Raw genomic sequence first — 25,593 nt, forward strand, 5'->3', positions numbered from 1 at the left:
CATCAAAGGCCAAACCAACTATTTTATATGAAGACAATGTTGCTTGCATCGCACAACTCAAGGAAGGATACATCAAAGGCGATAGGACGAAGCATATTTCTCCCAAGCTCTTCTACACACACGACCTTCAAAAGGGATGGCGATATCGACATTCAACAAATTCGCTCAAGTGATAATCTGGAGGACTTATTCACCAAGGCATTACCAACATCGATATTCAGAAAGTTGGTACACGAGATCGGCATGCATCGACTCAAAGATATTCAATTATTTCAAGTTCAGGGGAAGCAGTTGTACTCTTTTTCCTTCGACTAGGTTTTGTCCCATTGGGTTTTCCTAACAAGGTTTTAATGAGGCAACATTTTTTATTTTAGGGATTGGTCAATCAAGGGGAAGTGTTGTAAATATATCTATAAGATATATCTTATGTGTGTTGACCAAGAAATCTCCCTAAGACCCTAGCTTCCTACTTGTATAAATAGAGGCCTTTAGCCTCCATATTGAAGACACTCAATACGTATTCTCTTCTCTATTCTCTCGCTTCTCTCTAGTTTATAACAGACTTTTAGCTTTAGATTATTTAATTATGGTTTCAAAATTATCATAATGCAGATGGGTTGTTGATTTCTATTTCTATAAAACAAAATATATGAGTTATTTAATATTATGCATAATTCATATACATTTTTTCTCTATCTATTACAGTTAATAATTTTATTTATTATATATTGAATGTAAATCTTTATGATCTAAGGATTAAAAATGGTTCTTAATTTATATTTTAAAATAAAAAATTGTATATGAATTACATTGGATTTTGATTTTTATTTATATATAAAAATTAAATTGTATATGAATTACATATTGACAAACTTTTGTTATTTTATTTGTAAATTTGTTTTTACAACTAGAGTAATTAACACTGCTCAATTTAAATTAATCCAAAATATTCACTTTAAAGATTAGGAAAAAGAATACTTATTGCGTAGATAGTATTATGAGATATCTCAATGAGCTAAATAACTTATTCATTTACAAAAATATCATAATTGTTTTTATAATCAATTGATCTTATTTTTTTGTAATTACTAATCAATTGCTCTTATATTTTAGTTTGTCAAGCATACATTATAATTTAAATATAATATATAAATATTTTTAGAGATATAAATTTATTTTTTATAATTGAAATATATATTAATATTAGAGTTAAGGAAATATTTAAAAATGTTTAAATATTAATTTGTCAATAATATATACACTATATATATATATATATTATCTATTTTGATTTTTTAACAAATACTTTGAGATGTTGAAATAATGCCATCACCCTTCAATTTATTACAAATATAAAATCTCTTTCCTTTTTGTTGCTGAAAAGTTGACATATCAAACGTATTACTAACTGAATCCAAAATATCGAAGTCGTGCAATTGCAATATGATAACACGAACTTTACTGAAGCATGTTATGTAAACTTTTCAGCGACTGAAAATATTAAGTTTTCAACCACTAAAAAAATGATGACATAATTACAACATTTCAAGGACAATACAAAAATTGTAAACTAAAGTGAATGCTCCTAAGATGATTAGATAATTATGCACACTTACAGGTTCACTTAAATTGTTTTACTATTAATTCTCTTTTTAGAAAATAAACCATTATATATCGGAAAGGTTCAATTGAGAAGCACAAATATGTTGAGAAGTGAGAAATAATATAGATAGGTGTGAACAAGTAGTAAATTTTGATGAACATGTCAATTAATTTATGAACGCGTGTTTGGTTTGGGGTTCGATCTCTGGCGGTGGCGTGCTTTTCAACAAATTAAATAGATTCATATGTTCATCAGTTATATATATATATATATATATATATATTGAAGGGCTACCGTGAGAACACCACTTAAAATAAGAAATAAGGACAATTTTCAATGTATGGCTGGAGTTTAATTCCAAAACAAATAGAGAGGTTTTGTTTAATAGTATAATATCAAATGCTGATTGTTTTCAAAAAAATAAAAACGAATTTTAATGAGTTTGTTTATCATTTTTTGTATAATAACTTTCTTACATAAGATTTATAATTTTAATATTAAAATTAATACTATATTATAAATTCTTTAAAATTAAATTATGGAATGATAAATAGAATAGAATAGTTTATATATTTTCTTATATATTTTTTATTTTATACTAAAAAATAGTTATTTTTTTAGCCTTAGGTTATAAATATATTACAAAAATAAAAAAATTAAAATAAAAATATTATGGGCTGAGAATTAAGAAAATAATAGTGGGCTTATACTATTTTATGCCCAATTATATTCTTTGAGGGAACAATATATTGTATATAATTGTAGATGAATATTTATTGTATATATTTACTTATTATATAGTACATATTGTATAATTCAATATTGTATATTAGTGTAAATTTTTGTATTTTATCGTATAATATACTTTTAGTTATTATTATCATTAGGGTTAATTAGTTGTAAATCCAAACACTATAGTTAAAATCTGGGTTTTTCCCGCACTCTATAAAATTTGTGTTAAAATACATAAACTTTCATTTGGAATTTCCCCCGAATTTAAATTCTTGCAAATCAAATTTAACTTGGCACCCAAATTTTAATATGTGGCATAAATTTTAATATTTGGCTCCTGACATGGAATTATAGGGTTGATTAATCAAATTCTACTTTATCTGCTCTCTATACTTAACTCTAATCTATGTACTTTATTCTCTATTCTCACTTTACACAGAGGAAAAAAGGGAACATAAAATCTGCAGAAATCGAAGCTGGTCCCTTATTAATTTCCAATTTGTCTGCTATTTATGGTGAAGACAAAGAAAAAATAAAAATTGAAAGTCGTGCTCCACAATTTTGTTGGAGCCAACACAAATAGGCTCTATTTACTTGCCTATTATATGTTAATATGATGGTAAAGGGATGTCACTATGTCAGTAATGCTTTATATTGGTATGTTAGTAATGCTCCACAATGATGTTAATATGATGGTAAAGGGATGTCACTATGTACTTTATTCTCTTCCCAACTGAAGAAGAATAAAAGGAAAGGTTACCTTCTATATTGTCAAAGTAGTGAAAAGTATAAAATATAAGTTGTATTTACTAATAATTTATATTTTTCAAGCTGAATCATTTGACGAACATGTTCACAAGCTGACGAGCCGAATAGTACTAAGCTCAAGTTTGGTTTGTTTATTTATCGAGCTTCTTTAAACGAAACGAGCTTTTTTCGAGCCGAGCTCCGAATAGTTCACGAGCGGCTTAATTTGTTTACAGCCCTATCGACAATCCTCCATTCGCAACCGCCAACTTCCACATCGCCTCAACTCATATTTGATCGAGCACATTTGGGCTCGTTTTTGGTAGGTATATTAATAATTTAATACTTCAGCCACGTTTATTTCGATGCATCACCTTGTTATTCAAAAAACAAAAGTATGCTACACACACTAACCACGTAATTTCCTGTGTTAAACCGTCGAGGACTCGAGGGGAATAATTCAAGTGCACCAAACATGAAGAGAAAGGAACATTATATTTATCCTATAATATTTGGCAATTCATCACCTCCGACGAAATGTAAAGACAATGCACGTACAGGAAAATATTGCGGCAATTAACGAACAAAAGCATGGAATAAACTCTCAGGTTGCAGGGACACCAATGATGCCGTATGCAGGATGCAACGAGGCGTAGGCCCCTGAGCGACGTTGCGCACTTTTCTTCTTGCAGAAGCTAACATACTCCAATCATCAGTAGGAAAATGAATCAAAGGCTTAAAGACCCCTTTCCTTCCTGTTGAAGCATGTATTCTTTCTTCATTTTTTCCAAGACAGAATCATTTGTGCTGTAAGAAACAGATACAACGTCAGAGATTTCGTACACCGGGAATACTTGATTTACTTTCTGATAGCTGAAGCTGAAAATTGGTTACTGTATCCTCACGCAGCATAAGTTATAGTAATATGTTTTCTAGAGCTGCGACTATACAAAGATCCAAGAACTTGAGAATATAGAAGTTGCAAGCTAAGTACATATAAACACTTGTTGGGTCTCAATATTTCATATCTCATTCTCATGATACTGTGTTAAGGCTGAACTGAAATTAATACTTTTCACTACTTTGACAAGTATGAAATTTGATGCTCTTTAATATATATATATATATATATATATATATATATATATATATTGACATGGGAAACAATAACTGGAGTCTACTACTTCTTGTTCATTTCTTAGAATGAACCATATAAAAATGAACAACAAGTACTAGACTCCAGTTAACGGTCAATCAATAAATCTTTCTCAGGTAACCTCCAGAAGTTCAGGAAACTCTTGCTTTTTCCTTTCCGTTTATTCTTCTTCAATTGGGAAGAGAAAAAGAAAAGATTGCACAAACACACCTTTGAGAGCCTCCACCAGTGAGTTGGGAAGCTAGGGAACTTTTTTAATTTTATTTTTTCTAGTCAGACCATTTTACCCAATATTAGCATGTAAAATATTTTCCAAGCCACTTCTATGAGTATAAATGTATAATGAATCAAAGACCCCCATAAGAAAAAGATATGGGGGGAAAGTAAAAAAATCAGTAAAAAGAAGACCTACAACAGATTAGGAAAAAGAAGCAAGACTACTTTCATCAAACTCCAAAGATCTTAAGAAGTACATCAAAATAAAAATAATATAATGAAAGAAAAAAAGAAAGCACTGGATGCTGTGTGTGTGTATTGGGGGGAAATTTTCAACCGCGTAGAAACAAATAACGATTTCTCCATACCAACACTATTAGCATATACTACAGAACAAACGGCAAACAAAGTACGAAGAGGCCATATTAAATTTTAAGAAAATAATAGCAAAGATATAAAGAAAGAGGCAAATCTGACTTACTACTGATGGAGGCATGTATTCAATTCCTTAGCTTCACCGCGACATTTCCAAACAACGGACAATGTTCTGCCTACAGCACATTCAGCATATTTGGACACGTATTGATCGCATTCTTTCAGTGCTTTCTGTTTCATCTTACTGCGCAAAGCTGGAGTATTTGATGAATAAATATTTGCATAATCGTAATTAACTCAGAAACCCAAAATAATTATTTCTGGCCTCAACTTACTTCATAATGACAGATGAAACTGTTGAAAGTCAACTTTGGATATGATATGATAGTGCAACAAAAAAAAAAGTGCATATCAACCAGTTGATTAAACGGACTATATTATAGACACTAAATACAAATCAGCACAAGGAGCAAGTGTTCCATAAGTTCAAGGAGACGCACTTCTTTCTAATTGCATAATTGTAAACTTATCATTAGCACACCCCCCACCCACCCACCCACCCAAAAACAAAACAAAAGGGAAAAAGTATAGTCAATTGATGAAAAACAGAGATTAAGCCATAACTAACTTGTCATAGCAGGAGAACCCCAAAAGCATCATATACAAATGATGATACAAATAAAAATCATATAAAAGGAGGGAATTACTACTTCTCCATTGAGATGAATGATTTATTGCCATAAACACTTACAATTTGATGTTGGTCTGCATGGAATCTTAGTACACGAAAAGCAAAGAACATGAGAAGTAAGATAAATAGGTTCTTTTGTTTATCTCCTCGAAGTTTTATGCAACGCTCTACATTGCACCAGCAATTGGGATCAGGAAACGATACAGTTAGCAAGACTTTATCGCGCACTTAAAAGGTGTGGCTATTGACCTCCTTCCTATAAAGCTCACCCCCGCATTTGGTTACAGAAACAAAAAATTTCCTTGAGCCCCCGAAAGCATGTAATTGATTCTCAAGCTTATCTACCGTGTAAAATCCATTATTTCCAATCTACAACGCTGACTATATTCACCCTATTTCAAAACCTCGTGCACCAGTGTATCCATAGAAAAACATATATGAACGCTAATTTCTCACCAAGGTATACTTAAAAACGAATTATTTATCAAAATAAAAAATTTGCTGCATGATAGCATCGTTTTCCAATCAAAGACAGATTAAATTTTTTCACTCCCCCCTGCAATTAAAGACTGAAATGGAAGCCTGAAAAATTAAACACCTCGTTTAAGAAAAACACAGCCACGGGACCTTGAGATTGATCAAACAAATCAGAAAAGAATGCGCAAGGCAGTGCAATTAGCAAAGCATAAAAAAGTAAGCAAGAATAGGGTTTAAGGGGATTTCTGATAAATCATGGAGTATTCAATAACAGAAGAAGTTACCTTCTTCGACCTTCTTCTTGACGTGATTTTCTCTGGCTTCTTGTACGTAGCCCATTTTAACTGATTCAGAGTCACAAATTGAACTCCTTAGCAGAAATGGAGTGTGACGGTGTGTTCCAGTTACATCTGCTAAACAATAATACAATAATGCTTGTGAGGTATTTCTGCAATTCTTGCCCCTTCAACTAAAAGCGTTAAATAAATTCGCCCCTAATTAACTAATTCGCCGATTTTTGCTTCTGTAGTTGACGTTGATAGATAAATTGTGCGTAGCAAAACGAGAGGTAGCAAGGCCGAAAATTACAGATGGAAGGCGTGGAGATGGTGACTGCGGCGGCGGCGTAGCGACGGAGGCTGCGATGCATGTGCAGCCTCGCCGTGCGCGCTGAGTGATAGAAGGGGGTAGACAGAGGAGCGAGAGGTGAGACGGAGGAGATGCCTGTGGCGTAGGTGGTCGAAGACGGCGCCCTTCGCCGGAGGAGGAAGCGGTAGGGGATGTGTGTGCGTAGATCTGTGAGATTGAGAGAGAGTGAGAGATACGAGGAGAGAGAGGAGACCGATTGTATATGAGAGAGAGCAAAGAGAGAGAGTTTTGTTTGGGCTTGATTTTACTTATCAAAGTTGGGCCATATTTTTTAATTTGAGACATGGTCTTTAAAAGAAAATAACAATGTTGAATTGTTGATGAATAAAATAAAAAAAAACAATGCAGTTGAAGAAATAAGAAAAGAGGAAGAAGCGGTGACTTATTGTTTATTTATTTTTGTTTATAATCTAAAAGAGTTGTTTGTTAAATGTAATTAATTTTATAAAATATTGGATATTGGTTTGTGTAAGTTTGAGCTTCTTTTTTTTAATAAATAGTTTGGACTTAATTTTTTTTTATTACCAACAATAATTTACTCTTTCGACTCATTTAATCCAATTAAAGATTAAAAAATAATCATGTATGCTTACAAGTCATTTAATCTAATTAAAAATTAAAAATTATCATGTCAAATATTGATTGTTGATTCCTAAAAAGAAAACAGATAAATATTAAATTAACTATTTTGCTTATTGATTATGAACATAAAAATAAAAATAAAAATATAATAATTTTAGCCATTATTATTATTTAAAATTCCCTTTCATAAATATATCTATATATGTATATATATTTAATATTAACAAAAAAATCTAAAAGTTTGAAAGATTTTAAAAATCTAAAATTAGTCTTTAACAAAAGTTTAAAATTTGTTAAACCAATGAAAACCCTAAAAAACCTCCCCGACCTTAAACTTTCGTCAATGTTATTGTAGTGCTTCTCGCTCTCATCACCGTAGCTTCTTCAAGTTGAGTCACTGTCTTGGGCTATCACACCCGATTGCGATTCGCCGCTGCATATCTCCTCATTCATGCCATAATCACCCTAGATTTGTTGTTTGCAATATGATTGTTTTTTGGGTTACTGGTGTTTGTGTTCATTTTCTTTTTTAGTTTTGGAGAAGAATAAAAATAAAAAGGAGCACGAAAAATTAAACAAACAAGAAGAAACTGATAGTAGAAAAAGAAGAAACGGATGGAATATTTTCACTGAACCAAGTATTACTTTTAGATTTATGCGATTCTCCCAGATTCACATATCCAATAATTCGATAATTATATTGGATTACAAATAAACATATTTAACTTAAAAATCCAATCAACTTTTTAGCAATCAAATCGTCAAACTTCATGTAACACAAAGCTCTTCCGGATAAAGGGGGAAAAACTTTAGAATTTCTTCAGCCTTTTTACTTGGTAGAAACAGATGGGGGAAGAAGAAGAAGAAGAAGAAGAAGAAGAAGAAACTGAACATGAAGAAAGAAAGAAGGGAAAAAATCGAACAAAAGCAAAAAAGAAATGAAAAAAATTGAACAGAAAAAAAAAATATGAATAGGATATAGTATTTTTTATATTTTAATTATGTTTTGCCTTAGAGCATAACTCATGTCAAGCCTCTATCACCATGCGAACCGTAGCTTGGGGCGTCACCTTGATTTGGCCCGCCGTTGCCTTGCCCCGCTCCGTCCAATTCATTTATATAATATAAATCACACTTAAACTAACAAAAAATAATGCTTTCATCAACAACAAATTATATTTTTATCAATAAAAGATGCACCATATATTTAAAGCATAATGCAAAACGATACTTTTTTTTTTCTTTTAGACAAAAATTACTACTTTTCTTAAATACAAACTATACTTTTTATAATAGCAAATGACACATTTTATAAAGTATAATTTGGTGTTATTTATAAAAATATCGTTTGTTGTTAGTAAAAGTGTCATTTACGTAATAGTATTACACTATATATGGAATGGAACATAGTGGGGCGGGACGACGGCGGATTGACGAGTGGAGCTCTGGTCTACACGGTGAGGGAGGTTCAACAAGAGAGTTTGTGTAACTATTTTTTAAATGTATTTTTGGTGGTTTATTGGTTTATTTAATTTTCAATTGTTAAAAATTACATGTTTTATTTTTTTAGAAGTTGATGGTGTTTAATAAATTTTATAAGGTTAGGTCAGCTTTGATTTTGGCTTTGTATGATGTGTTATTAAAATACCAAGAGATTTTGCTCACTTGTTCTGGAGATTCGTTATTTGAAATAGTGTCAAACACTTATCCACTATATACTGATGATGGTTCATACTTACATGATAAAGCTATACTTATTGCTATGTTGGATGTAGCTGATATGATGAATCAACACTCTATCAATTTCAATAAATTAATATGATATTCAAAATTATTTAAGTTCATATAGTGCATGTAAATTTGATTAAAGTAGCACATTGTTGGATGGAATTTATCTAGCTGAGTTTTTAAATGAAATTAGGTCTTCAGATACACCTAATCATCAATTATTTTACAAAATTGAATCTCCTGTTATGTTATTAAAAAACTTATATCGTTGTAATGGAATCAAATCGATTATTATTGGTCTGCAAGTTCTCAATGAAATATTGTTGAGCAGACATAATGTTGGGTATAGAATTTTAATACATCAATTATCGTAACGCCATCAGATCTAATATTACCATTCAAGTTTCAATGTTGATCCAATTTTCATTAGTTATGTCTTATGTAATGATGATTAATAAAAGTTTTGGTCAATATGTATCATGGGTTACTAATTGTCGAGGTTTGAAAATTCTAATATATAGAGACGAGGATTAAAATTGTACGTATGCTAAGAATGTTTTTCATAGGGAAGTCTTCCAACATGTTAGATGTAAGTATTTTAGATAAATTACAAAAAAAAAAAATCCAACAATTTAAAACAACAATTTTGATGGGTCCTTTATCCGCTAAAATTATTAATTATTAAAACACATGCTTTCAAATTACACTGTAATTTTCATGAATACAAAGAGTATTTTATTATATATATAATATGTTTTTTACATCATTATATATATATATATACATATATTTATATATTGATTATTTGTGTATACAAAATTTTATATATTTACAGACTGTGCATCGCACAAGTACAATAAAATCTCGAGAGGTGTCGACAATCAAGAACGCACGTCCTGCCAAATGGGGATGAACGAGACCACCAAGTCTCCCGCAAAACCAGTGAACCCAAACGAACTTAGAAGGCTCGAGGTTGAGAAACACAGCAAACGAATGCACGGGTGCTCGAGAACTCATCAGAAAGGTGAGCACCAAGAATAAGAAAATGGGTCGATATCCAACAAACATAGGCAGCATGAGAACATGTCGAAAAAGGGGTCGATATCCAATAAAATGGATATTTTATTCCATTCACAGTCAATATTCACAATAAAACACTCCTATTTAACACATCAACTTTGTTTTGTCTCTTTTTCCATTCAATTTTAGACGATCTCTCTCTCTCTCTCTCTCTCTCTCTCTCTCTTTTCCCTTTATATATATCTCGCAATAATTTATTAAGACTTATGTCTCAAACTACACTGTAATTTTTGTGAATGAAAAGATTATTTTTTTAAGTATGTATATATATATATATATACATATATATTGTATTTATCTTTTTATATTATTTATATATTTATGTATTAATTATTCATATATGCAAAGTTTTATATATTTACATACCGTGCGAAGCACGGGTATAACACTAGTTCATTCTAATTTTCAAGGTTTATGCACACTTCATAGTAGGGCGGATTGAATATTGTGTATTTATTTTTAAAATGTTATAATTATAATGCAATTTTTTATTTTGGCAAATAAAAGTATCATACTTTTTTCAAAACAACATTGCTTTATGGATGTAACAGCATAGTTTTATTGCTAAAGAAAAGCTACGCGATTGAATTTCAAAAATAATAAAATTAATATTGTAATTACAACTTTAATAAAAATACTAAAAATTACAAAATTCGAAAAAATACATTATTGGCAACAATATCAATAAGTAAAGATAAAAAGGTGGGCTGCGCCCTGATGTTTCCTCCAAAATTCATGCTATAAACTACCTGTATATCTCTTCTCAAGTTCAAATAATCTTCTACTACTAGTATTTATAATAGACTTTTGAGTCTTGACGTTGATCAGCAGACATTCATGTCTCTCAATACTGAAGCACAATTTGATGCAATACTAACCTTAGATAATGTGCAGCCCAATTAATTAGCATCTATTGATATAAATAAGTTATACAGTAACAGAATTAGTCAAGTAAATTGAAGAAGCAAAACAAAGAGTGTCAATTAGGGTTTATTAATAACCAGGGGGCTTAGTCCACTGGCCACCGGGTCCTCACTTAAGTGAAGTGACCTGGGTTCGATCCCTCTTGGGAGCGAATTGGAGATTGGAGATATAAGGTGGACTTTGGTGAATGGAAAAAAAAAATTAGGGTTTATTAATCCTCGAATCTAAGACCTTTGGCCTTAGGCATTAACCATTTACCGCTTAACCAACACACGCACACTTATTAATCACATCTTTCATCTGTACTATCCAAGTACAGATGATACATAGCATATTTATCTATCGAACTTTTATTTAATTTAGTAATAAATTTCAATAAATTCATTTATATTGTTTTCTAAAAGTTAGTGTTTTCTTCCCAAGACACCGCTTCATTTGTTAAAACCAAAGCTAGCCACTTTGAAACAGGATAGAATTACTTAAATAATTTATGTATTTTTATTTTTATTTTTTTGATAAATTAATAATATTAAATAAAGAAATTTGTAGCCGCGTCACAGGGAACTCGAACTCCTTTGACCTTAGATATTAATCATTACCGCTCGGCCAACACACGTACACAATTTATATATTTTTTGTTTTACAAGAAAGTTGACATAAGTACTAAATAAACATCAACTAGATTCTACAAAATAAAGTTAATCTAACAGCAAAAATTCAAGCATCTCCCACCCCTTTCCCCCAAAAGGACACCACTGAAATCTAATGAAGAAATAAAACCCCAATGTGATTATGATATAACCAAAATTCGGATAATGAAGAAATATTTGCAACAAAGGAACAGAGCCCAAATGTGGATATGGATGGCAAGATAAATTGGTAAACTACGAGAACCAGCAATTCTGCTAATAACAGGAAAGTAGAGTCTCAAACAGATTTACAAGCAGACACAATGTACAATATCTACTCTTCCCAACAGCCATGCACCATGTCACTCACTCTATACACTTGCTCTGCGCAAGGCTAACAAGAAAATCTGTGAATATATGCTCGTATTCCGGCATTTTTCCGTACCCTGCAACAACCAAATGCATAACGCTCAGCACCAAGATGTCAATACTAACGTGATTCAGAAAGAGAATAAAGGTTTGAAATTAATGAAGGAGCCTTCTGACACAAAACTCGTACAGTTTGTTGTTTAAACACAGAAAGAGAATAAAGGTTTAAATTTGGCTGTTTTCACCAACTCCGGTGACACAGATGACAAGAGAAGAGGCAAAAACAGTGAACAACATGAATTAAGCGACTGCCAACATATTTGACTTGTGTAGCAACAAAAATTATCTAAGGGGTTGAAAGGTGAGGAACATATGAATGCCATAATGTCCACATCAAAAGGCATAACTCTGAAATTAATCGGCACTAACCAGGGAAGTAATTGATATCGATGATGTAATACAGATCTTTGGTCCCTTTTTGGCGAATGATATCTATATTGAACAGCCGAAGTCCCTAATATTACAAAACTCAGACAATCACATGAGAAATTGATCCTTAGCATGGTGCCAAATTGATAGAACAACAGAATAGATTAAGCCAAATTTCAATGAAGATGGATTTTACCAGTCGATGGTGGAGCTCTCTTGCAATTATCTCAAGCAAAGGCTGTGGAGGAAGCTCTGCAGTAAATATGTTAACTACGTGAAACAATATTGCCAACTGTTAATCATTTGAAGAGCAATGAAATAAAATTTTGCCTCTGCAGGTACAATCAAACTTACCAGCAACAGCAGGATCCAGATCTACATCATCCGCAGAAGAATCAGCACCAGAAACCCTTGGGAAGCCAAACACCCCAGAAATTCTTGATATGTCCCTTTCAGTTACATCAGGCAGAGAGAAACGCCTGACAACTTTAATAGACTCACCAACAATAAAAACTTTAAAGAGTACACCACCTACCATAGAGAATACACATATCATTAACTTAAATTTAGTAGGCAATAAATGAAAAAAGACAGATGACAACAACACAATGTTCCATACTGTGATTAATGAACTCCTGCAAAACCATCGGAGCTTCCAGTTCAGATAGGGAAATATGATCATATGCAAGGAAGAGCGCATGAGACTTTACACTTCCATCCACTACAAGTGGTTTCACAACTGAAACACAGGTCAAATATATATTACAGAGAGAATGAAGCAACAAGCTTAACTCATCAAAGAAACTGAATAACGAGAAATTATGTATTTTCATGGAAAGAGAAGCTACATATATTGTCTTCCATATTATTGCCACGTGTAATTTTTAACTAGCTTATAGCATTTCCATGATGATATCCAGGTTAGTTATCTAACTGAATGTGATTCACCTGGCAAGATAGCACAACTTACAAACTCTATAATTGTAAGTAGAAAAGCATCATGAATTTTGTTTATTGTGAGTGTGTACTCAATACAACTTTATGAGTTGATGATTCTATACAAAATCTGAAGAATTCCTGCTTTGGAAGTAGTGTACCGCCCAGCATGCCAACTTATACCACAGAAGCAAAAACACTAACCCACATTCTTCCATTTAACAATAAGAGAAACGGAAGAGTCAAAAGTTTATTTTCCAGCTGTATTCCTTTGAGAACAAGTTTAAATTGGTTTCCCCACAAAAAGTGAAAATAAGATTACCAAGAGGTACAGTTAATCCTGCTTTAACGACTTCATCTGGTACCGAAGTAGGGTTTTTTGGAATCACCAACTGCCTTGGAGTGCAAACCTTGCCTACCACAATTATTCACAAAATGCACCATGTAATTTAATTGGTACAGGATCAAATACTCTTGAATTCATCTACCAGAATATATCATAACCGACAGCGATAATATTTGATTGGGAAGAAAAAGGACCCATCTTGGAAAATAGCAAGGATGGTGCAAGAGAAGGGCAGACTAAATTATAAGAAACCATTTCATATAGTGACAAAAGTACTGTGGTGCAGAAAATACCATAAGATTCAGGCAATTTCAGGTCAACAACCACCTCAAGCATCGACTGACGGTTGCGTAAATGCTGAATGGCACTAGGAGGATCAACAACGGTCACCTCCGGATGTAATCTCTGATAATCCTTCAATGGAAAAATGAAGTAGAATGAGACTGAAAGAAAGATGCTGCAGCATGTAAATTAATTATGTTTTCCAGCTAGGCTAAGAATTCATCCATGCTGAACAATGTACAAAAATTATAAAATCTAGGTTGCTAATATTTTATGTTCTAAATAAAATTCACAATAATTTAACACATTCTGTTTCACTGATATAAAACTGGTTCATGCATAAGATCAACAAAATGCCTTCAAAGGTGCATAAACGAAAACCTTGGAGAACTTAAAAATGTTTTTGCCCCCTTCCCCCTACATTAGTATCAAATTACTGACTTACTCATAAGGTAATTCATATAGTATCTGGGAGTTAAAACTATAAACTTTTCCTTTGACCACTTCTCTTGTTCTTCAATATCAGTGCAGGCTGAAGTGAAGGCATACCATGTTCAAGAGACTGACATGTTGAGCATGGAACTTAAGATCACTCTGTTTGAAACAACAGGCAAGGGAAGCGACTGTATTAATAAACATTAAACTACAATAGGCCTGTTCAATGAGAAACAGTTATGAATTTTCTCTATGTACCTTGAGTTTGACATAGGTTTGATTTGTTTCTATCGACTACTTTAGACACACATACCTTTCTTCTAATGTTTGGTTATAAATTAGAAACAAATTTCATTAAACCTGGCAAGATATTTTAATTGTCCTCAGATCTCTCTCCAAAGCCAAGAGAAAGATCGCATATAACATTTTCCTTTTCCTTTGATTGTTACTGTAGACTGTAGTAAAATACTGAGAGAAATGAATCTATAGTTACTTCATCAAGCAAATATACAGGTCGTAGTTACTTCCATAAGCCAAATTTTTTATTAGTTACTTCCATTTTAGATTTTCAAGTACTCAAACTCGTTCACAATCATCTCCGCTCTTGTACAGGGAGATGCATGAATGTGACTGATCTCGACATTCTACGGAGATAAGGAATAAGTAACATAAACAAGTTTTCTTGTCCTATTTGTCTAAAGAGAGAGCTTATAATTCCCTGAAGTCTGACAAAAATCTAGAACTTTGTAATAACATGTTTTATAAAGGCTTTACAGAATGGCCATTCGAGTTTCAACTTTATTGAATTCTGTGCACTCTCCACAATTAGCAAGGAGTTCAAAAGTTACTGCCAATTAGGACTACATAGCAACCTAGCTCAAGTCAACACAGGACATTAAAATCACTATGTTTGAACGAAAACATTGAACAAATAATTTAATTAGTTTGAATGCAAAGTTAAATAAGCCCAATCGATGATCAGCCAAAATGAAGAGAAGTTCTCTACACACTATAGCAAAAGTTCATCAGACCTACACCTGCACAAGTATACTAGATCCCGAAAAGAACAATCCTCATTTGTTTGATCCTCAGGGACCAAGCACATCTATCTGGTCATGAATCATGACGGAGAGAGCAAAAATTCTGCAATTATGTCAGACAGGAATGAGTTTTTAAGCCTCAGATTCTCTGCAACTTCCACCTACCACCTTTACACTACAATCACCTACGAGACTAAGAATTAGGATATAATATATAATCTTCGCAGCAAAAGAGGTAAATTTTTGGATTATGGCATAGTTTTCATAGCGGAACTTCCACATCAGTATCTGGTAAGGTCATTTTACACCATTGGATTCAATAACCAGTGTACAGTTGGGAGCACAAACCTCAATAGCCTGGGACCAGTCCTTCCCCTCTAACTGAAATCAAAAGGTGCAATCAATTAATAAAGATGAGGGCAACAAAGTAACATGTTATGCATCTTGCATATTTTTTATGTGGCTTGAGAAGCATCGTCATATAAGAAAGGCAAGATTTACAATTGAACTAAGTATGTAAATTAATCAGCAGAGTGGACCAAGTGTCTTGAGAAAATAAATGCAAAACTCTGATGGCAATACATAATTACACGTCTTAATAAATGAGATGTATGTTTAAGATATCTTCATTCCTCCTCCTATGGTTCTTCCAATTTTAGGGTATGTTAGGTTATATTATTTTCTCTCTCATTGCGAGATTGGCAGGGAACCACAAAGAACAACTCTCAAATAGCAAAACCAAAAATAAATAAATAAAATACAAACTCTAATTCCAAACTATTGAAGAGGTTGGTTCATGTTGGTCAATACTCAAACTACTCAGTGTCAGAAACTCAATATCATGAGGAATACTTAGTTGTAACGTCAAGTAACAGAAATAAATCTGAGCTAGCTTTTCTGTACATATGGATGCAGATTCCAGTACAAACAGAAATCAAGCAGAAAAATACATTTGAAGACTAGAAAGAGATGCACATCCCTGGAAGTCTTCGTACCATAGGACCTGGCAAATGGGTCCATCCAGCAAGGCAAGATGAAGTTAGCAATGAAGGAGAGAATATAGCCACAGACTCTTTGTTGAAGTTTGCAGTTAGATACTTAGATTTTCAAAGAATTTTGGCTAATGACAGTGCCACTTGTAAATGAATAAGGAGAGGGGCGAATGACCTGAAGTCAAGAGATTATTGAATCCAAAAACTATGGTTTAGTGAGGAAAGCTATGATCCATCTGTTTGGATCCTATTATACTTTGAAATTTATTAGTTAGTACAATACGTTAAAAAAACAAGCTTTCATTCGTTTTAACCCTCATTCCAGTTGCGCAAACCAACCTCTGGATCCTGTTGGCACATTTTCAACTAAATATTTCGGTTGAAAGGATTTGGTTCAGAATTTATCCCTAAAGTGATGGTGAAAAGACTACTGATACCTATGTGTTGACATTCAGAATAGCAATACTGACCATTGGATCTGTTTTATCATTTCAAACAATTAGCATGAAAATTTGATTGCAATAACTCAAACCTTGTGTAAAACAACATTGAATGGACCTTGCTCTGATAAAGCTCTTCTCAGATCAATTGGAACAAACTGAATGCCCTTGTTTCTGCATTAGAAAATGTGACCCATTATGTGACCAGGAAAGATAGATGATATCTCCTCAAAACATATAAGGGGTTTTTTAGTAAAGTAACAGAAAAATTATGCTTGTTAGAAAAAATAAGCAGACATTTGGAGTAATGGAGCATCATCATTCAGAACTTGTAGCCTCAAATTTCCAAGTTATCTGGCTGAGAATAATTTAATAGCATAACATACAAAAAAAATATCAAACTATACTTTTGATATAAATCAGGCAACTAATGGATAATTATACTATGAAGGGGGAAAAACTAAATTAGCAAGGACTGGTCTGCAAAAGTCTTAGGACATATTTCGAGCAAAAACTGGAAAGGAAGATATAGCACTCATCCCCAGAAGAATTCGCAATCCATTAAATTTTAGCCAAATTAAATTCAAATGCTTTTCTTATGGATCTAGCCTATATCAGCCATCACCATAACTGTGTCATGACAAAATGGAAATTTGGCATTAAAAATCAATAATTTATTTTCGGTCCATTTTTAGTTGTGCAAAATTCAACAAGTGGGGTTCACTAAACGAATTCGTCGCAGTGGAGTACTACTAAATTCTTACATAGGGACAAGCATTAAATACCAAATCTTCCACTGCAGTGGGAAAGCAACAGATGATTTTGAATATTTAAGGTCATAAATAAGTTGACTGTAATCTTAAGAGCACATATAATGGAATATTCCTTCTGAAGAAGAATTCTCACATATATGATTCCTCCTGAAACCATGAAGATTTAGATAAGTTAAACAAACAGTTGCAAAAAACTGTCCACTCAATAATATGAATCTTTCATAATTATAATTCTCAATCTTCCTTACAAAGTAAGAAAGGAAATGCAATCGAATTATCCATTTCAATAAACAAACAGTTGCAAAAAACTGTCCACTCAATAATATGAATCTTTCATAATTATAATTCTCAATCTTCCTTACAAAGTAAGAAAGGAAATGCAATCGAATTATCCATTTCAATAAACAAACAGTTGCAAAAAACTGTCCACTCAATAATATGAATCTTTCATAATTATAATTCTCAATCTTCCTTACAAAGTAAGAAAGGAAATGCACCGAATGAAGCGAAATTATCCATTTCAAGATGGAAGAAATTAACTAAAACACTAATCCAAATATATATGAAGGTATTGCCAAGAACACCTTTGCATGCATCATGCTCTGAGATAAAATTAAAAAGATTATCCTGCTTCAGAACATGTGTTAATTTGCATAAATAGTTAACGTAATCACAAAGGAAATGGAACTGAGGATTTCAAGAATCGTCGGAGGCGGCAAATATAGTACATAAAAACGGAAATTAGCCAAAGATTTGAGAGACCTAAACAAAACGCAATGTGAAATGATTGATGGATCATTGCATGCCAGTAGATGAATAACAATAAAACAAAAAAAAAAAAAGGAATTTCGGAGGAGTACCGAGCTAAGCGAATAAACTTGGGCTTCAAAAAGCTCTTCTTTTTCTTTGAAGTGAGAGCATAGCCCACTACAATACTCGCCGGCGGCGGCGGCGAGGTTTCCGATTCCGCCGTTTCTTCCTCTTCTTTTTCATCATCCACGCATGAATACAGAATCGTCCCGTTCAATTTCATACCCAAAAAGAAAACAAGAAACAAAACGCTCCACTCAAAATTTCAAATTTACGCCGAAATTCCCGAAGGTCGGAAGAAATTGAACCTTCTCGCCTTGTTAGTGGCCTTTTCCTCTATACCACAATCGTCGGTAAAATTTAAAAGTCACCAAATTTTTTATTTATCTACGACTTTTTTCTATCAGTGTGACAGGGCTTGAAATAACCGAAAAGACAGGATCAATGCGCAGAGGTGAAGTGCAAATCGCTATATATTGTGTGTGTGTGAATATATAGATTCATGGGAAGAATGCATGTATACACCGATTATGTTTATTGTGAAGAAGAACGGTAGGAAGCTTCTATTTGGAGCTCATTGTGCGGACATTTTTGTCCTTTCACTTCTGGATTTTGCAAAATTGACCAAAAAATAAGTCAAATTTCATTTAACATCCAACGCTTTAATTTTATTTTTTTATAACCAAAAAAAAAAAACGCCTGTTTTTTTTTATATTTGAAAAAAAAAAAAAATAATGTCATTTATTTTATGACGTGGTTTTGATTTCTTTATAATGTCATTACTTTTAATTCCACATAGGCTTCAGGTGCTATATTTTAAAAAGATAACACAATTGGGAAGTTATTGTAATTATTTGAGCACTGGGGGCATATCATCTTTGAGAAAAGTCCAAATGTTGTGGGGGTAAATTGGAATTTGGCTTGCAAAATTTAACTGAGTTTATTTAGATAAAGCTCAAATTAAATATTACTACGTGTTGTGGCTTTTAACCACATGGGGTAAGGAAAAAAAGAATGAGAAGAAATAGGATTTGAAATGCTTTCACGTAAGGTTTCAAATAGGATAAGGGAAAAACATGAACAGCTCAAGATAATTGGACATAGGGACACAGTCCCTGTCTATAGCCTACAAAATAAACCTATCATTAAGGCTCATTAGCAAGGTTTGTTTGCCCACGTCTTTGCTACTCCCTCCGTCCCAATAAAAGTGGCCACATTTCCTTTTTGGGTGTCCCATTAAAAGTGGCTACTTACTAAAAATGGCAAAAGTTTACTTTAATTAAGTCAACAATTACTCACTAATTTGGTCAACAATTGTAGGCCACTTTCTAAAAATGCCAAAATTACTCACTAATTTGGTCAACAATTGTAGGCTACTTTTTAAAAATTACTCACTAATTTTGGTGGGTCACACTCAATTAAAACATAACAATCCCCTTCTTAATCTCCGTGCCCAAAAAAAAGTGGCCACTTTTATTGGGACGGAGGGAGTATAACTTTTCTACTAAAAACTCAATGATAAAATACCGATGAAAAAAAAATTAAATTAAATGATACTCCCTCCCTCTCGCTTCAATAGGCTTATTTTTCTTTTTGGGATGTTTCACTTCAATAGACTCATTTTCTTTTTTGGGTATGTAGACAATTAAATTGTCGTCGAATTAAATCGTGCCACGTGTAAATTCATGAATTAAATATTCAATTATATTTTCTATTTTATTAAATGGGATTTTATTCCTAAATTAAATAGATATATAATTAATATTTAATAAAATGAATTAATGGGCTTATTGGCCACTTAAGGCCCTAAGGCCCATACATGGAGGCCCAAAGCCCATAAAGCCCATGAAGCCCATCTCTAAAATCTATAAATAGAGGTGTTGGGAGCTCATAACGAAACAACGTGAAGGAACGGAAGATTGAAGAGCATAAGAATTCTCTCTAGTATCACAAGTAGAAGAGGCGAAGAATTGGAGAGTTCAAGTATTCAAGTATCTTGAAGAATTCTATCTAACGTTCAAGTCTCCTTCAAATCTTCAATCGTTTGAGTAGTCAAATCTTCAAGTATCCTTCGAATCTTCAAGTATTTGAGCATTCAAATCTTCAAGTATCCTTCAAAATCTTCAAGTATTCAAGGATCTTCAAATCTTCGAGTATTTCTTCAAACGTTCAAGTATTCCTGCGAATCTTTGAAGTGATCTTCAAGTATCCAAAGAAATCAAGTTCAAAAGCTTCAAGGCATTCTTACAAATTCTAAGAATGTTCTCAAATCAAATCAAGTTCAACGTTCAATCCAAAATCATGACTTGAGTCCCTTGGATTGGCGTCATCAAATCAAGTATTTCAAGAACCTTCGAGCTTGTTCAAGAATCAAATGGAAGAGAAGAATCAGAGGATTAACTAGAGATTGCAACTCGCATAAATCTATCTTCAAATCTATCAAATTATCTTTGTAACGCGTTTTGTATTTTATCAAATTGAAATACAAAAATTTGTGTTTACAAATTTTGGCACGCCCGGTGGGACATCTCTACCTCTCATCTCTACTCTTCACCAAAAATCTTGAACAATGTTCATTCAACCAAATGCAACTGCTCCAGCTTCATCCAAAGCTTCTTCGGCAAACGTTGGTATGATCACGCGAAGCAAATCGAAATCATTGCAAGGAGTGTCCAAGCCGATCTTTCATCTTCCATCTATCCATGAAGAAGATGACAACCTTGAGAGAAGCTTCACATTCCCCACTGAAAATTATCAACTCCATGCAAGTGTCATGATGACAAACACTTCCACCATGGAGGAACAACTCTTGAACTTGACAAAGATGGTTGAATCTCTAACCAAGCACATCCAAGAGCAAGATGCCCAGATTGCAAAGCTCAAAGGAGAAAAAGGAGATTCAAGCCACGCCAACAACAATAGGAAGGCGAAGAAAGAGAAGAAGATGGAGAGAATAACGATGAAGAAATCTCCAAAGACAAATCAAAGAGTGATGGAAAAAGGCCTTCAGGAAAAGACATTCTCTTCTCGTCTGGTGGCCTCATTCCCATTGACCAACTCAAAGAGTTCATCGAAGCAACAATGAAGAATAACTCCGATGGAAGCTCCAAGTCATCGTTAACTTACTCCAAGCCATATACTCGGCAAATTGACAGTATGAGGATGCCTCTTGGTTATCAGCCCCCCAAATTCCAACAATTTGATGGCCAAGGAAATCCGAGACAACATGTGGCTCATTTCATTGAAACATGCAACAACGCTGGTACTTATGGAGATCATTTGGTCAAACAGTTTGTTCGCTCATTGAAAGGTAATGCCTTTGATTGGTACACCGATTTAGAATCAAACTCAACTGATAGTTGGGAACAACTGGAGCATGAGTTCCTCAACCGCTTCTATAGCACTAGAAGAACTGTCAGCATGGTGGAGCTCACAAGCTCGCGCCAATTTAAAGAAGAGCCAGTTATTGACTACATTAACCGATGGAGAAACCTTTGTCTCAACTGCAAGGACCGATTGTCTGAATCATCTGCCATCGAAATGTGTATTCAAGGGATGCATTGGGGTTTGCAATACATCTTGCGAGGAATCCAGCCTAGAACATTCGAAGAACTTGCTACAAGAGCTCATGATATGGAGTTGAGCATGATGGCAAGCGGGATCGAAGAACCACCCATCCGAGAACCTCGCAAATTCAAGCCAGAATTCAAGAAAGGAAGCAAACCATCCGATGAAACACCAAAGAGAGAATCCATGGCGATTAAGGCAACTTCGGTGAAATTCTTAAAGAGAGAAGCTGGACAAGAAGGCAACCAGAACACTTCACGAGACAATCAGAACTCTTCCCGAGACGTGGGGCAAAGAAGATCTACCTTGAAAGAAATGCAACAAAAACAATACCCTTTCTTAGACTCTGATGTTTCAGGAATTTTTGATGACCTGCTCAAAGAAAAGCTTATCGAGTTGCCAGAAATGAAGCGACCAAATGAAGCAGGGAGGACAGACGATCCAAGTTACTGCAAATACCATCGTCTGGTTGGGCACCCCATACATGATTGCTTCATCTTCAAAGACAGGGTCATGCGGTTAGCTCGAGAAGGGAAAATATCTCTTGAAGAAGATGATACTGCTGTAAATATGGTCTCCACCGACTTGAATGACATAATAGAAGGTATTGGAGCTCGGTATGATACATCCAATCAAGTAGATGAAGAACCTGAGCTAAATTTGGATGAAGATGATAATGCATTGGCAATCACATTCTCCAATGAAGACTTGCAGCTTGGATCTGAACCTCATAACAAGCCATTGTTCGTGAGTTGTTGTACACAGGAGCAGAAAGTCAATCGAATTCTCATCGATGGAGGCTCAGCGGTCAATATTTTGCCACTAAGGACTTTGAAGCAATTGGGAATCCAAGTAGATGAGTTGTCAAAAAGTCGATTGATGATCCAAGGTTTCAATCATGAAGGGCAAAGAGCTCTTGGAACTATAAGGTTGCGATTGCTGATGCAGGACATGGATTCGACGGCATTGCTTCATGTTATCGATGCCAAGACGTCCTACAATATGCTTCTGGGTCGACCATGGCTTCATGAAAATGGTGTTGTTCCTTCTACATTGCACCAATGCTTCAAGTACTATCAAAATGGAGCCGTAAGAAAAGTGGTTGGTGATCAAAAGCCATTTACGGAAGCAGAGTCACATTTTGCTGATGCTAAGTTCTATTTGGAAAGAACCAAAGTCTCAATGGTGAAAGATTATACATCACATGACGAGTCGGGATCTTGCCAGGAGAAAAAGAAGAAAGAATCTTTTCTGAAGATGGAAGGATTCACCATGCCTTTAACGAAGATTGATGCCAAGAAGCCAATTCTCCAACCATTTGAAGGGTTTGTCCGACCAAAGCAAAGTGGCGTCACAGAGCATGAAGATCTCTCAAACAAAGAACTCTCAAAGCACTTTGGTCCGAAGGCATATAAACTCCTCGTGAATGCTGGATACAATCCTCAAGAAAGCTCTATGTCAAGGTCTCATTTGGAAAAGACTGATAACGCAAGCCAAAACTCCAAAGCAGGTTTGGGATATACAGTGCAAAGCCCCATTCGAATTGCCATCAAGAGAGCCACTGCTAACTATGCTAGCACCAAGCAAATCCTGGAATCTTCAAGCAATCGGAGAACCCAAAGGGTTTCTATTTTCAATAGGATGGGTAGAAGAGAAGCTCAACAAGTATCTGTCTTTAAAAGACTTGGCAAAGGCAAATCATGGAAACGAAGCAAGACAAAAGGGAGTGATGAACTGCACATAACAGAGAAATGGAGAAGTTTGATCCCTCCTCGAATGAAAAGATACACCACTTTGATTATGTCATGTGGGAAAAAAATGAAAGCTCAAATGAAGACCACCATCTTCACACGAGATGCCATAGATCAAGAAGATAGAGAAAGTGTGGCTTCCTCTTACTACACTACTAATAGTGCTAGTAATCCAGTTCCTCTTCCTCATACTACTCAAAGTCAAGTGCGCCGTGAAATTGCAAGTCTCGTTAGAAGTGGCGTTATCACAGCAGACGTCGCAGAAAATATAGCCTTCATACGCCAGAGAAATGAAAGCATAAAGAAGTGTTTTGATTGCAAAGATCATCGCCGAAAAGATGAAGACATTGTCACAGCAAACCATATCACCTCCTGCGAGAAAATGGTCGTTGGAGAAGAGAATTCGCACTTGAGCCCCAAAGAACTGGAAACTCTGGATGAAGAGAGACTAGAAGTCCAGCAAAAATTGGAATACTATCAAGCTCTTCCTTCAAGATCCTTCAACAAAGCAGTGCGAGCGCCCTCTTTTCAAATTGGAGACATGACCCTCGCTGCAAGGAGGCCAATTGTTATCACTCTCAAAGGAAAGTTCTTGAAGTACTACTATCCTTGAAGGGTGGTAGAAGTTGAAGCATGTACATATGTATATAGTTCAAAAAAAAAAAAAAAATGGAAAGCATAAAAAGCAAAAAAAAAAAAAAAAAAAAAAGCAGAAAAGCCGAAAAGATGAGTCAGATGAGAAACCAGAAATGAAGAAAAACAACAAAATGGAGTCTATGAAGACAGCTCCTTGACGCACGAGCCTAAACTGCATGTTACTCCTGGCCCGCATGAGTATAAACTGTGCACGGCACCCAATCTCAAACACTTGTTGATCCTATGAACTACGTTTTGACTTGATCCCTTTCAAAAGGGTACGTAGGCAGCTTAGATAATTTCTAGGTTCAGTCATGAATTGTGTTTGACTCTTTTCAATTTATATCATCAAAGTTATGATTTAAGTTGATTATGTGAAGCCGAATATGTCTCAAATTGGGAAGAAAATCAAGCCATCAAAAGAAGCATAAGCATTTGGAGAAGATGTCAAAATATCCATCACAAACCAAATGAGAATCATCAAGAGAGAAATGATAGAAACTGCGGTTTGCACCAATACTAAGCAAATGAGTCTTGATCCTCCAAAGTTCTCTGAGCAGATATCAAAAGTGACTCTGAAGTCTTCAAAATTCCGCAGCATTTCCTCATCAACATGTGCAACTTTATGTTTGTCAAACTCTCTTTTGAATTATGGGATTGCACCTCGGGCAATATGAAAGGAGGCACTATCTTGCTTGAAGGACGACGACATCTCCGTCTCCCACATCTCTATCATAGCAAGCTCTTCCTTGATCAAAGCAATTCAGACCATGGCTTCATTCTCCTTGGCTTAAGCATCAAGAAGAGAAAACCCAATCTTCTTGGCCGCTGTGCAAAATTCTCCCAACTTCGTGAGATGCCAAACATAACAGAACAACCTCACTCAAACCAGACTCGAACAATCCCAGGTCTGAGCGCACCCAAGACCTGTCAAAGAATTGGGTCATCTGGCATTGAGGTCGGCTATGCATCGACAACTTCACTTCTCTCCAAGCTAAAGTTGAATCCGCTCGTGAAGTTGAAACACATGTTCGCCAAACATAATCGAACACCATTGAGTCATCTAGCCTGCTCGAATGCGCGCAAAGAGAAAATGTAACCAGCAATCTTCAAAGGTTGGACTCATAATGGCCCAGATCCGAGCGCACCCGAAATCTGATTAAAAGCCAATTGAGCCACCTGAAGTGCAAAGTAAACAT

General features: G+C 34.4%; 2 protein-coding genes across 27 annotated transcripts; both read right to left on the reverse strand.

Annotated features, from left to right (window-relative positions):
* Positions 1-3,558: 3,558 nt before the first annotated feature.
* Positions 3,559-6,911, reverse strand: LOC131005237 (COX assembly mitochondrial protein 2-like). Of its 2 annotated transcripts, none has more exons than XM_057932083.1 (4): positions 6,586-6,911; positions 6,282-6,407; positions 4,936-5,083; positions 3,559-3,889 (listed from the first exon to the last, which is right to left on the reverse strand). In XM_057932083.1, the coding sequence occupies exons 1-4, from the start codon at positions 6,644-6,646 to the stop codon at positions 3,811-3,813; spliced, it is 414 nt and encodes a 137-aa protein (XP_057788066.1). In that variant the 5' UTR covers positions 6,647-6,911; the 3' UTR covers positions 3,559-3,810. The 2 variants fall into 2 exon arrangements, with proteins under 2 accessions (XP_057788066.1, XP_057788065.1); XM_057932082.1 differs by having other exon boundaries at positions 6,282-6,410; positions 6,586-6,904.
* Positions 6,912-11,725: 4,814 nt separating this feature from the next.
* LOC131005238 (inositol-tetrakisphosphate 1-kinase 4-like) lies at positions 11,726-18,981 on the reverse strand. 25 transcript variants are annotated; one of them, XM_057932091.1, is made up of 12 exons: positions 17,265-17,492; positions 16,950-17,031; positions 16,376-16,428; positions 15,774-15,806; positions 15,423-15,528; positions 13,962-14,125; positions 13,645-13,737; positions 13,006-13,125; positions 12,741-12,917; positions 12,583-12,638; positions 12,387-12,471; positions 11,726-12,034 (listed from the first exon to the last, which is right to left on the reverse strand). In XM_057932091.1, exons 5-12 carry the CDS (start codon positions 15,488-15,490, stop codon positions 11,955-11,957), a joined length of 843 nt encoding a protein of 280 aa, XP_057788074.1. In that variant the 5' UTR covers positions 15,491-15,528; positions 15,774-15,806; positions 16,376-16,428; positions 16,950-17,031; positions 17,265-17,492; the 3' UTR covers positions 11,726-11,954. The 25 variants fall into 25 exon arrangements, with proteins under 25 accessions (XP_057788074.1, XP_057788071.1, XP_057788072.1 ...); XM_057932088.1 differs by having other exon boundaries at positions 16,950-17,492; XM_057932089.1 differs by lacking the exon at positions 16,376-16,428 and having other exon boundaries at positions 17,265-17,491.
* Between the last annotated feature and the right edge of the window lie 6,612 nt (positions 18,982-25,593).

The sequence above is a fragment of the Salvia miltiorrhiza genome, chromosome 1 (genome assembly GCF_028751815.1).
Source record: "Salvia miltiorrhiza cultivar Shanhuang (shh) chromosome 1, IMPLAD_Smil_shh, whole genome shotgun sequence".
NCBI classification, from domain to species: Eukaryota; Viridiplantae; Streptophyta; class Magnoliopsida; order Lamiales; family Lamiaceae; genus Salvia; species Salvia miltiorrhiza.

Coding starts and splice junctions, on each gene's coding strand:
- LOC131005238 (XM_057932084.1), bottom strand. CDS start 18,663: ATGAAATTGAACGGGACGATTCTGTATTCATGCGTGGATGATGAAAAA. Junction 14,083..15,773: donor ACTGGTCCCAGGCTATTGAG/GTTTGTGCTCCC, acceptor TTTCCATTGAAG/GATTATCAGAGATTACATCC. Junction 13,738..13,961: donor GAAATTGCCTGAATCTTATG/GTATTTTCTGCA, acceptor TAATTGTGGTAG/GCAAGGTTTGCACTCCAAGG.
- LOC131005237 (XM_057932082.1), bottom strand. CDS start 6,646: ATGCATCGCAGCCTCCGTCGCTACGCCGCCGCCGCAGTCACCATCTCC. Junction 6,411..6,585: donor CATCTCCACGCCTTCCATCT/GTAATTTTCGGC, acceptor ATTATTGTTTAG/CAGATGTAACTGGAACACAC. Junction 5,084..6,281: donor CAAGAAGAAGGTCGAAGAAG/GTAACTTCTTCT, acceptor CAAATACTCCAG/CTTTGCGCAGTAAGATGAAA.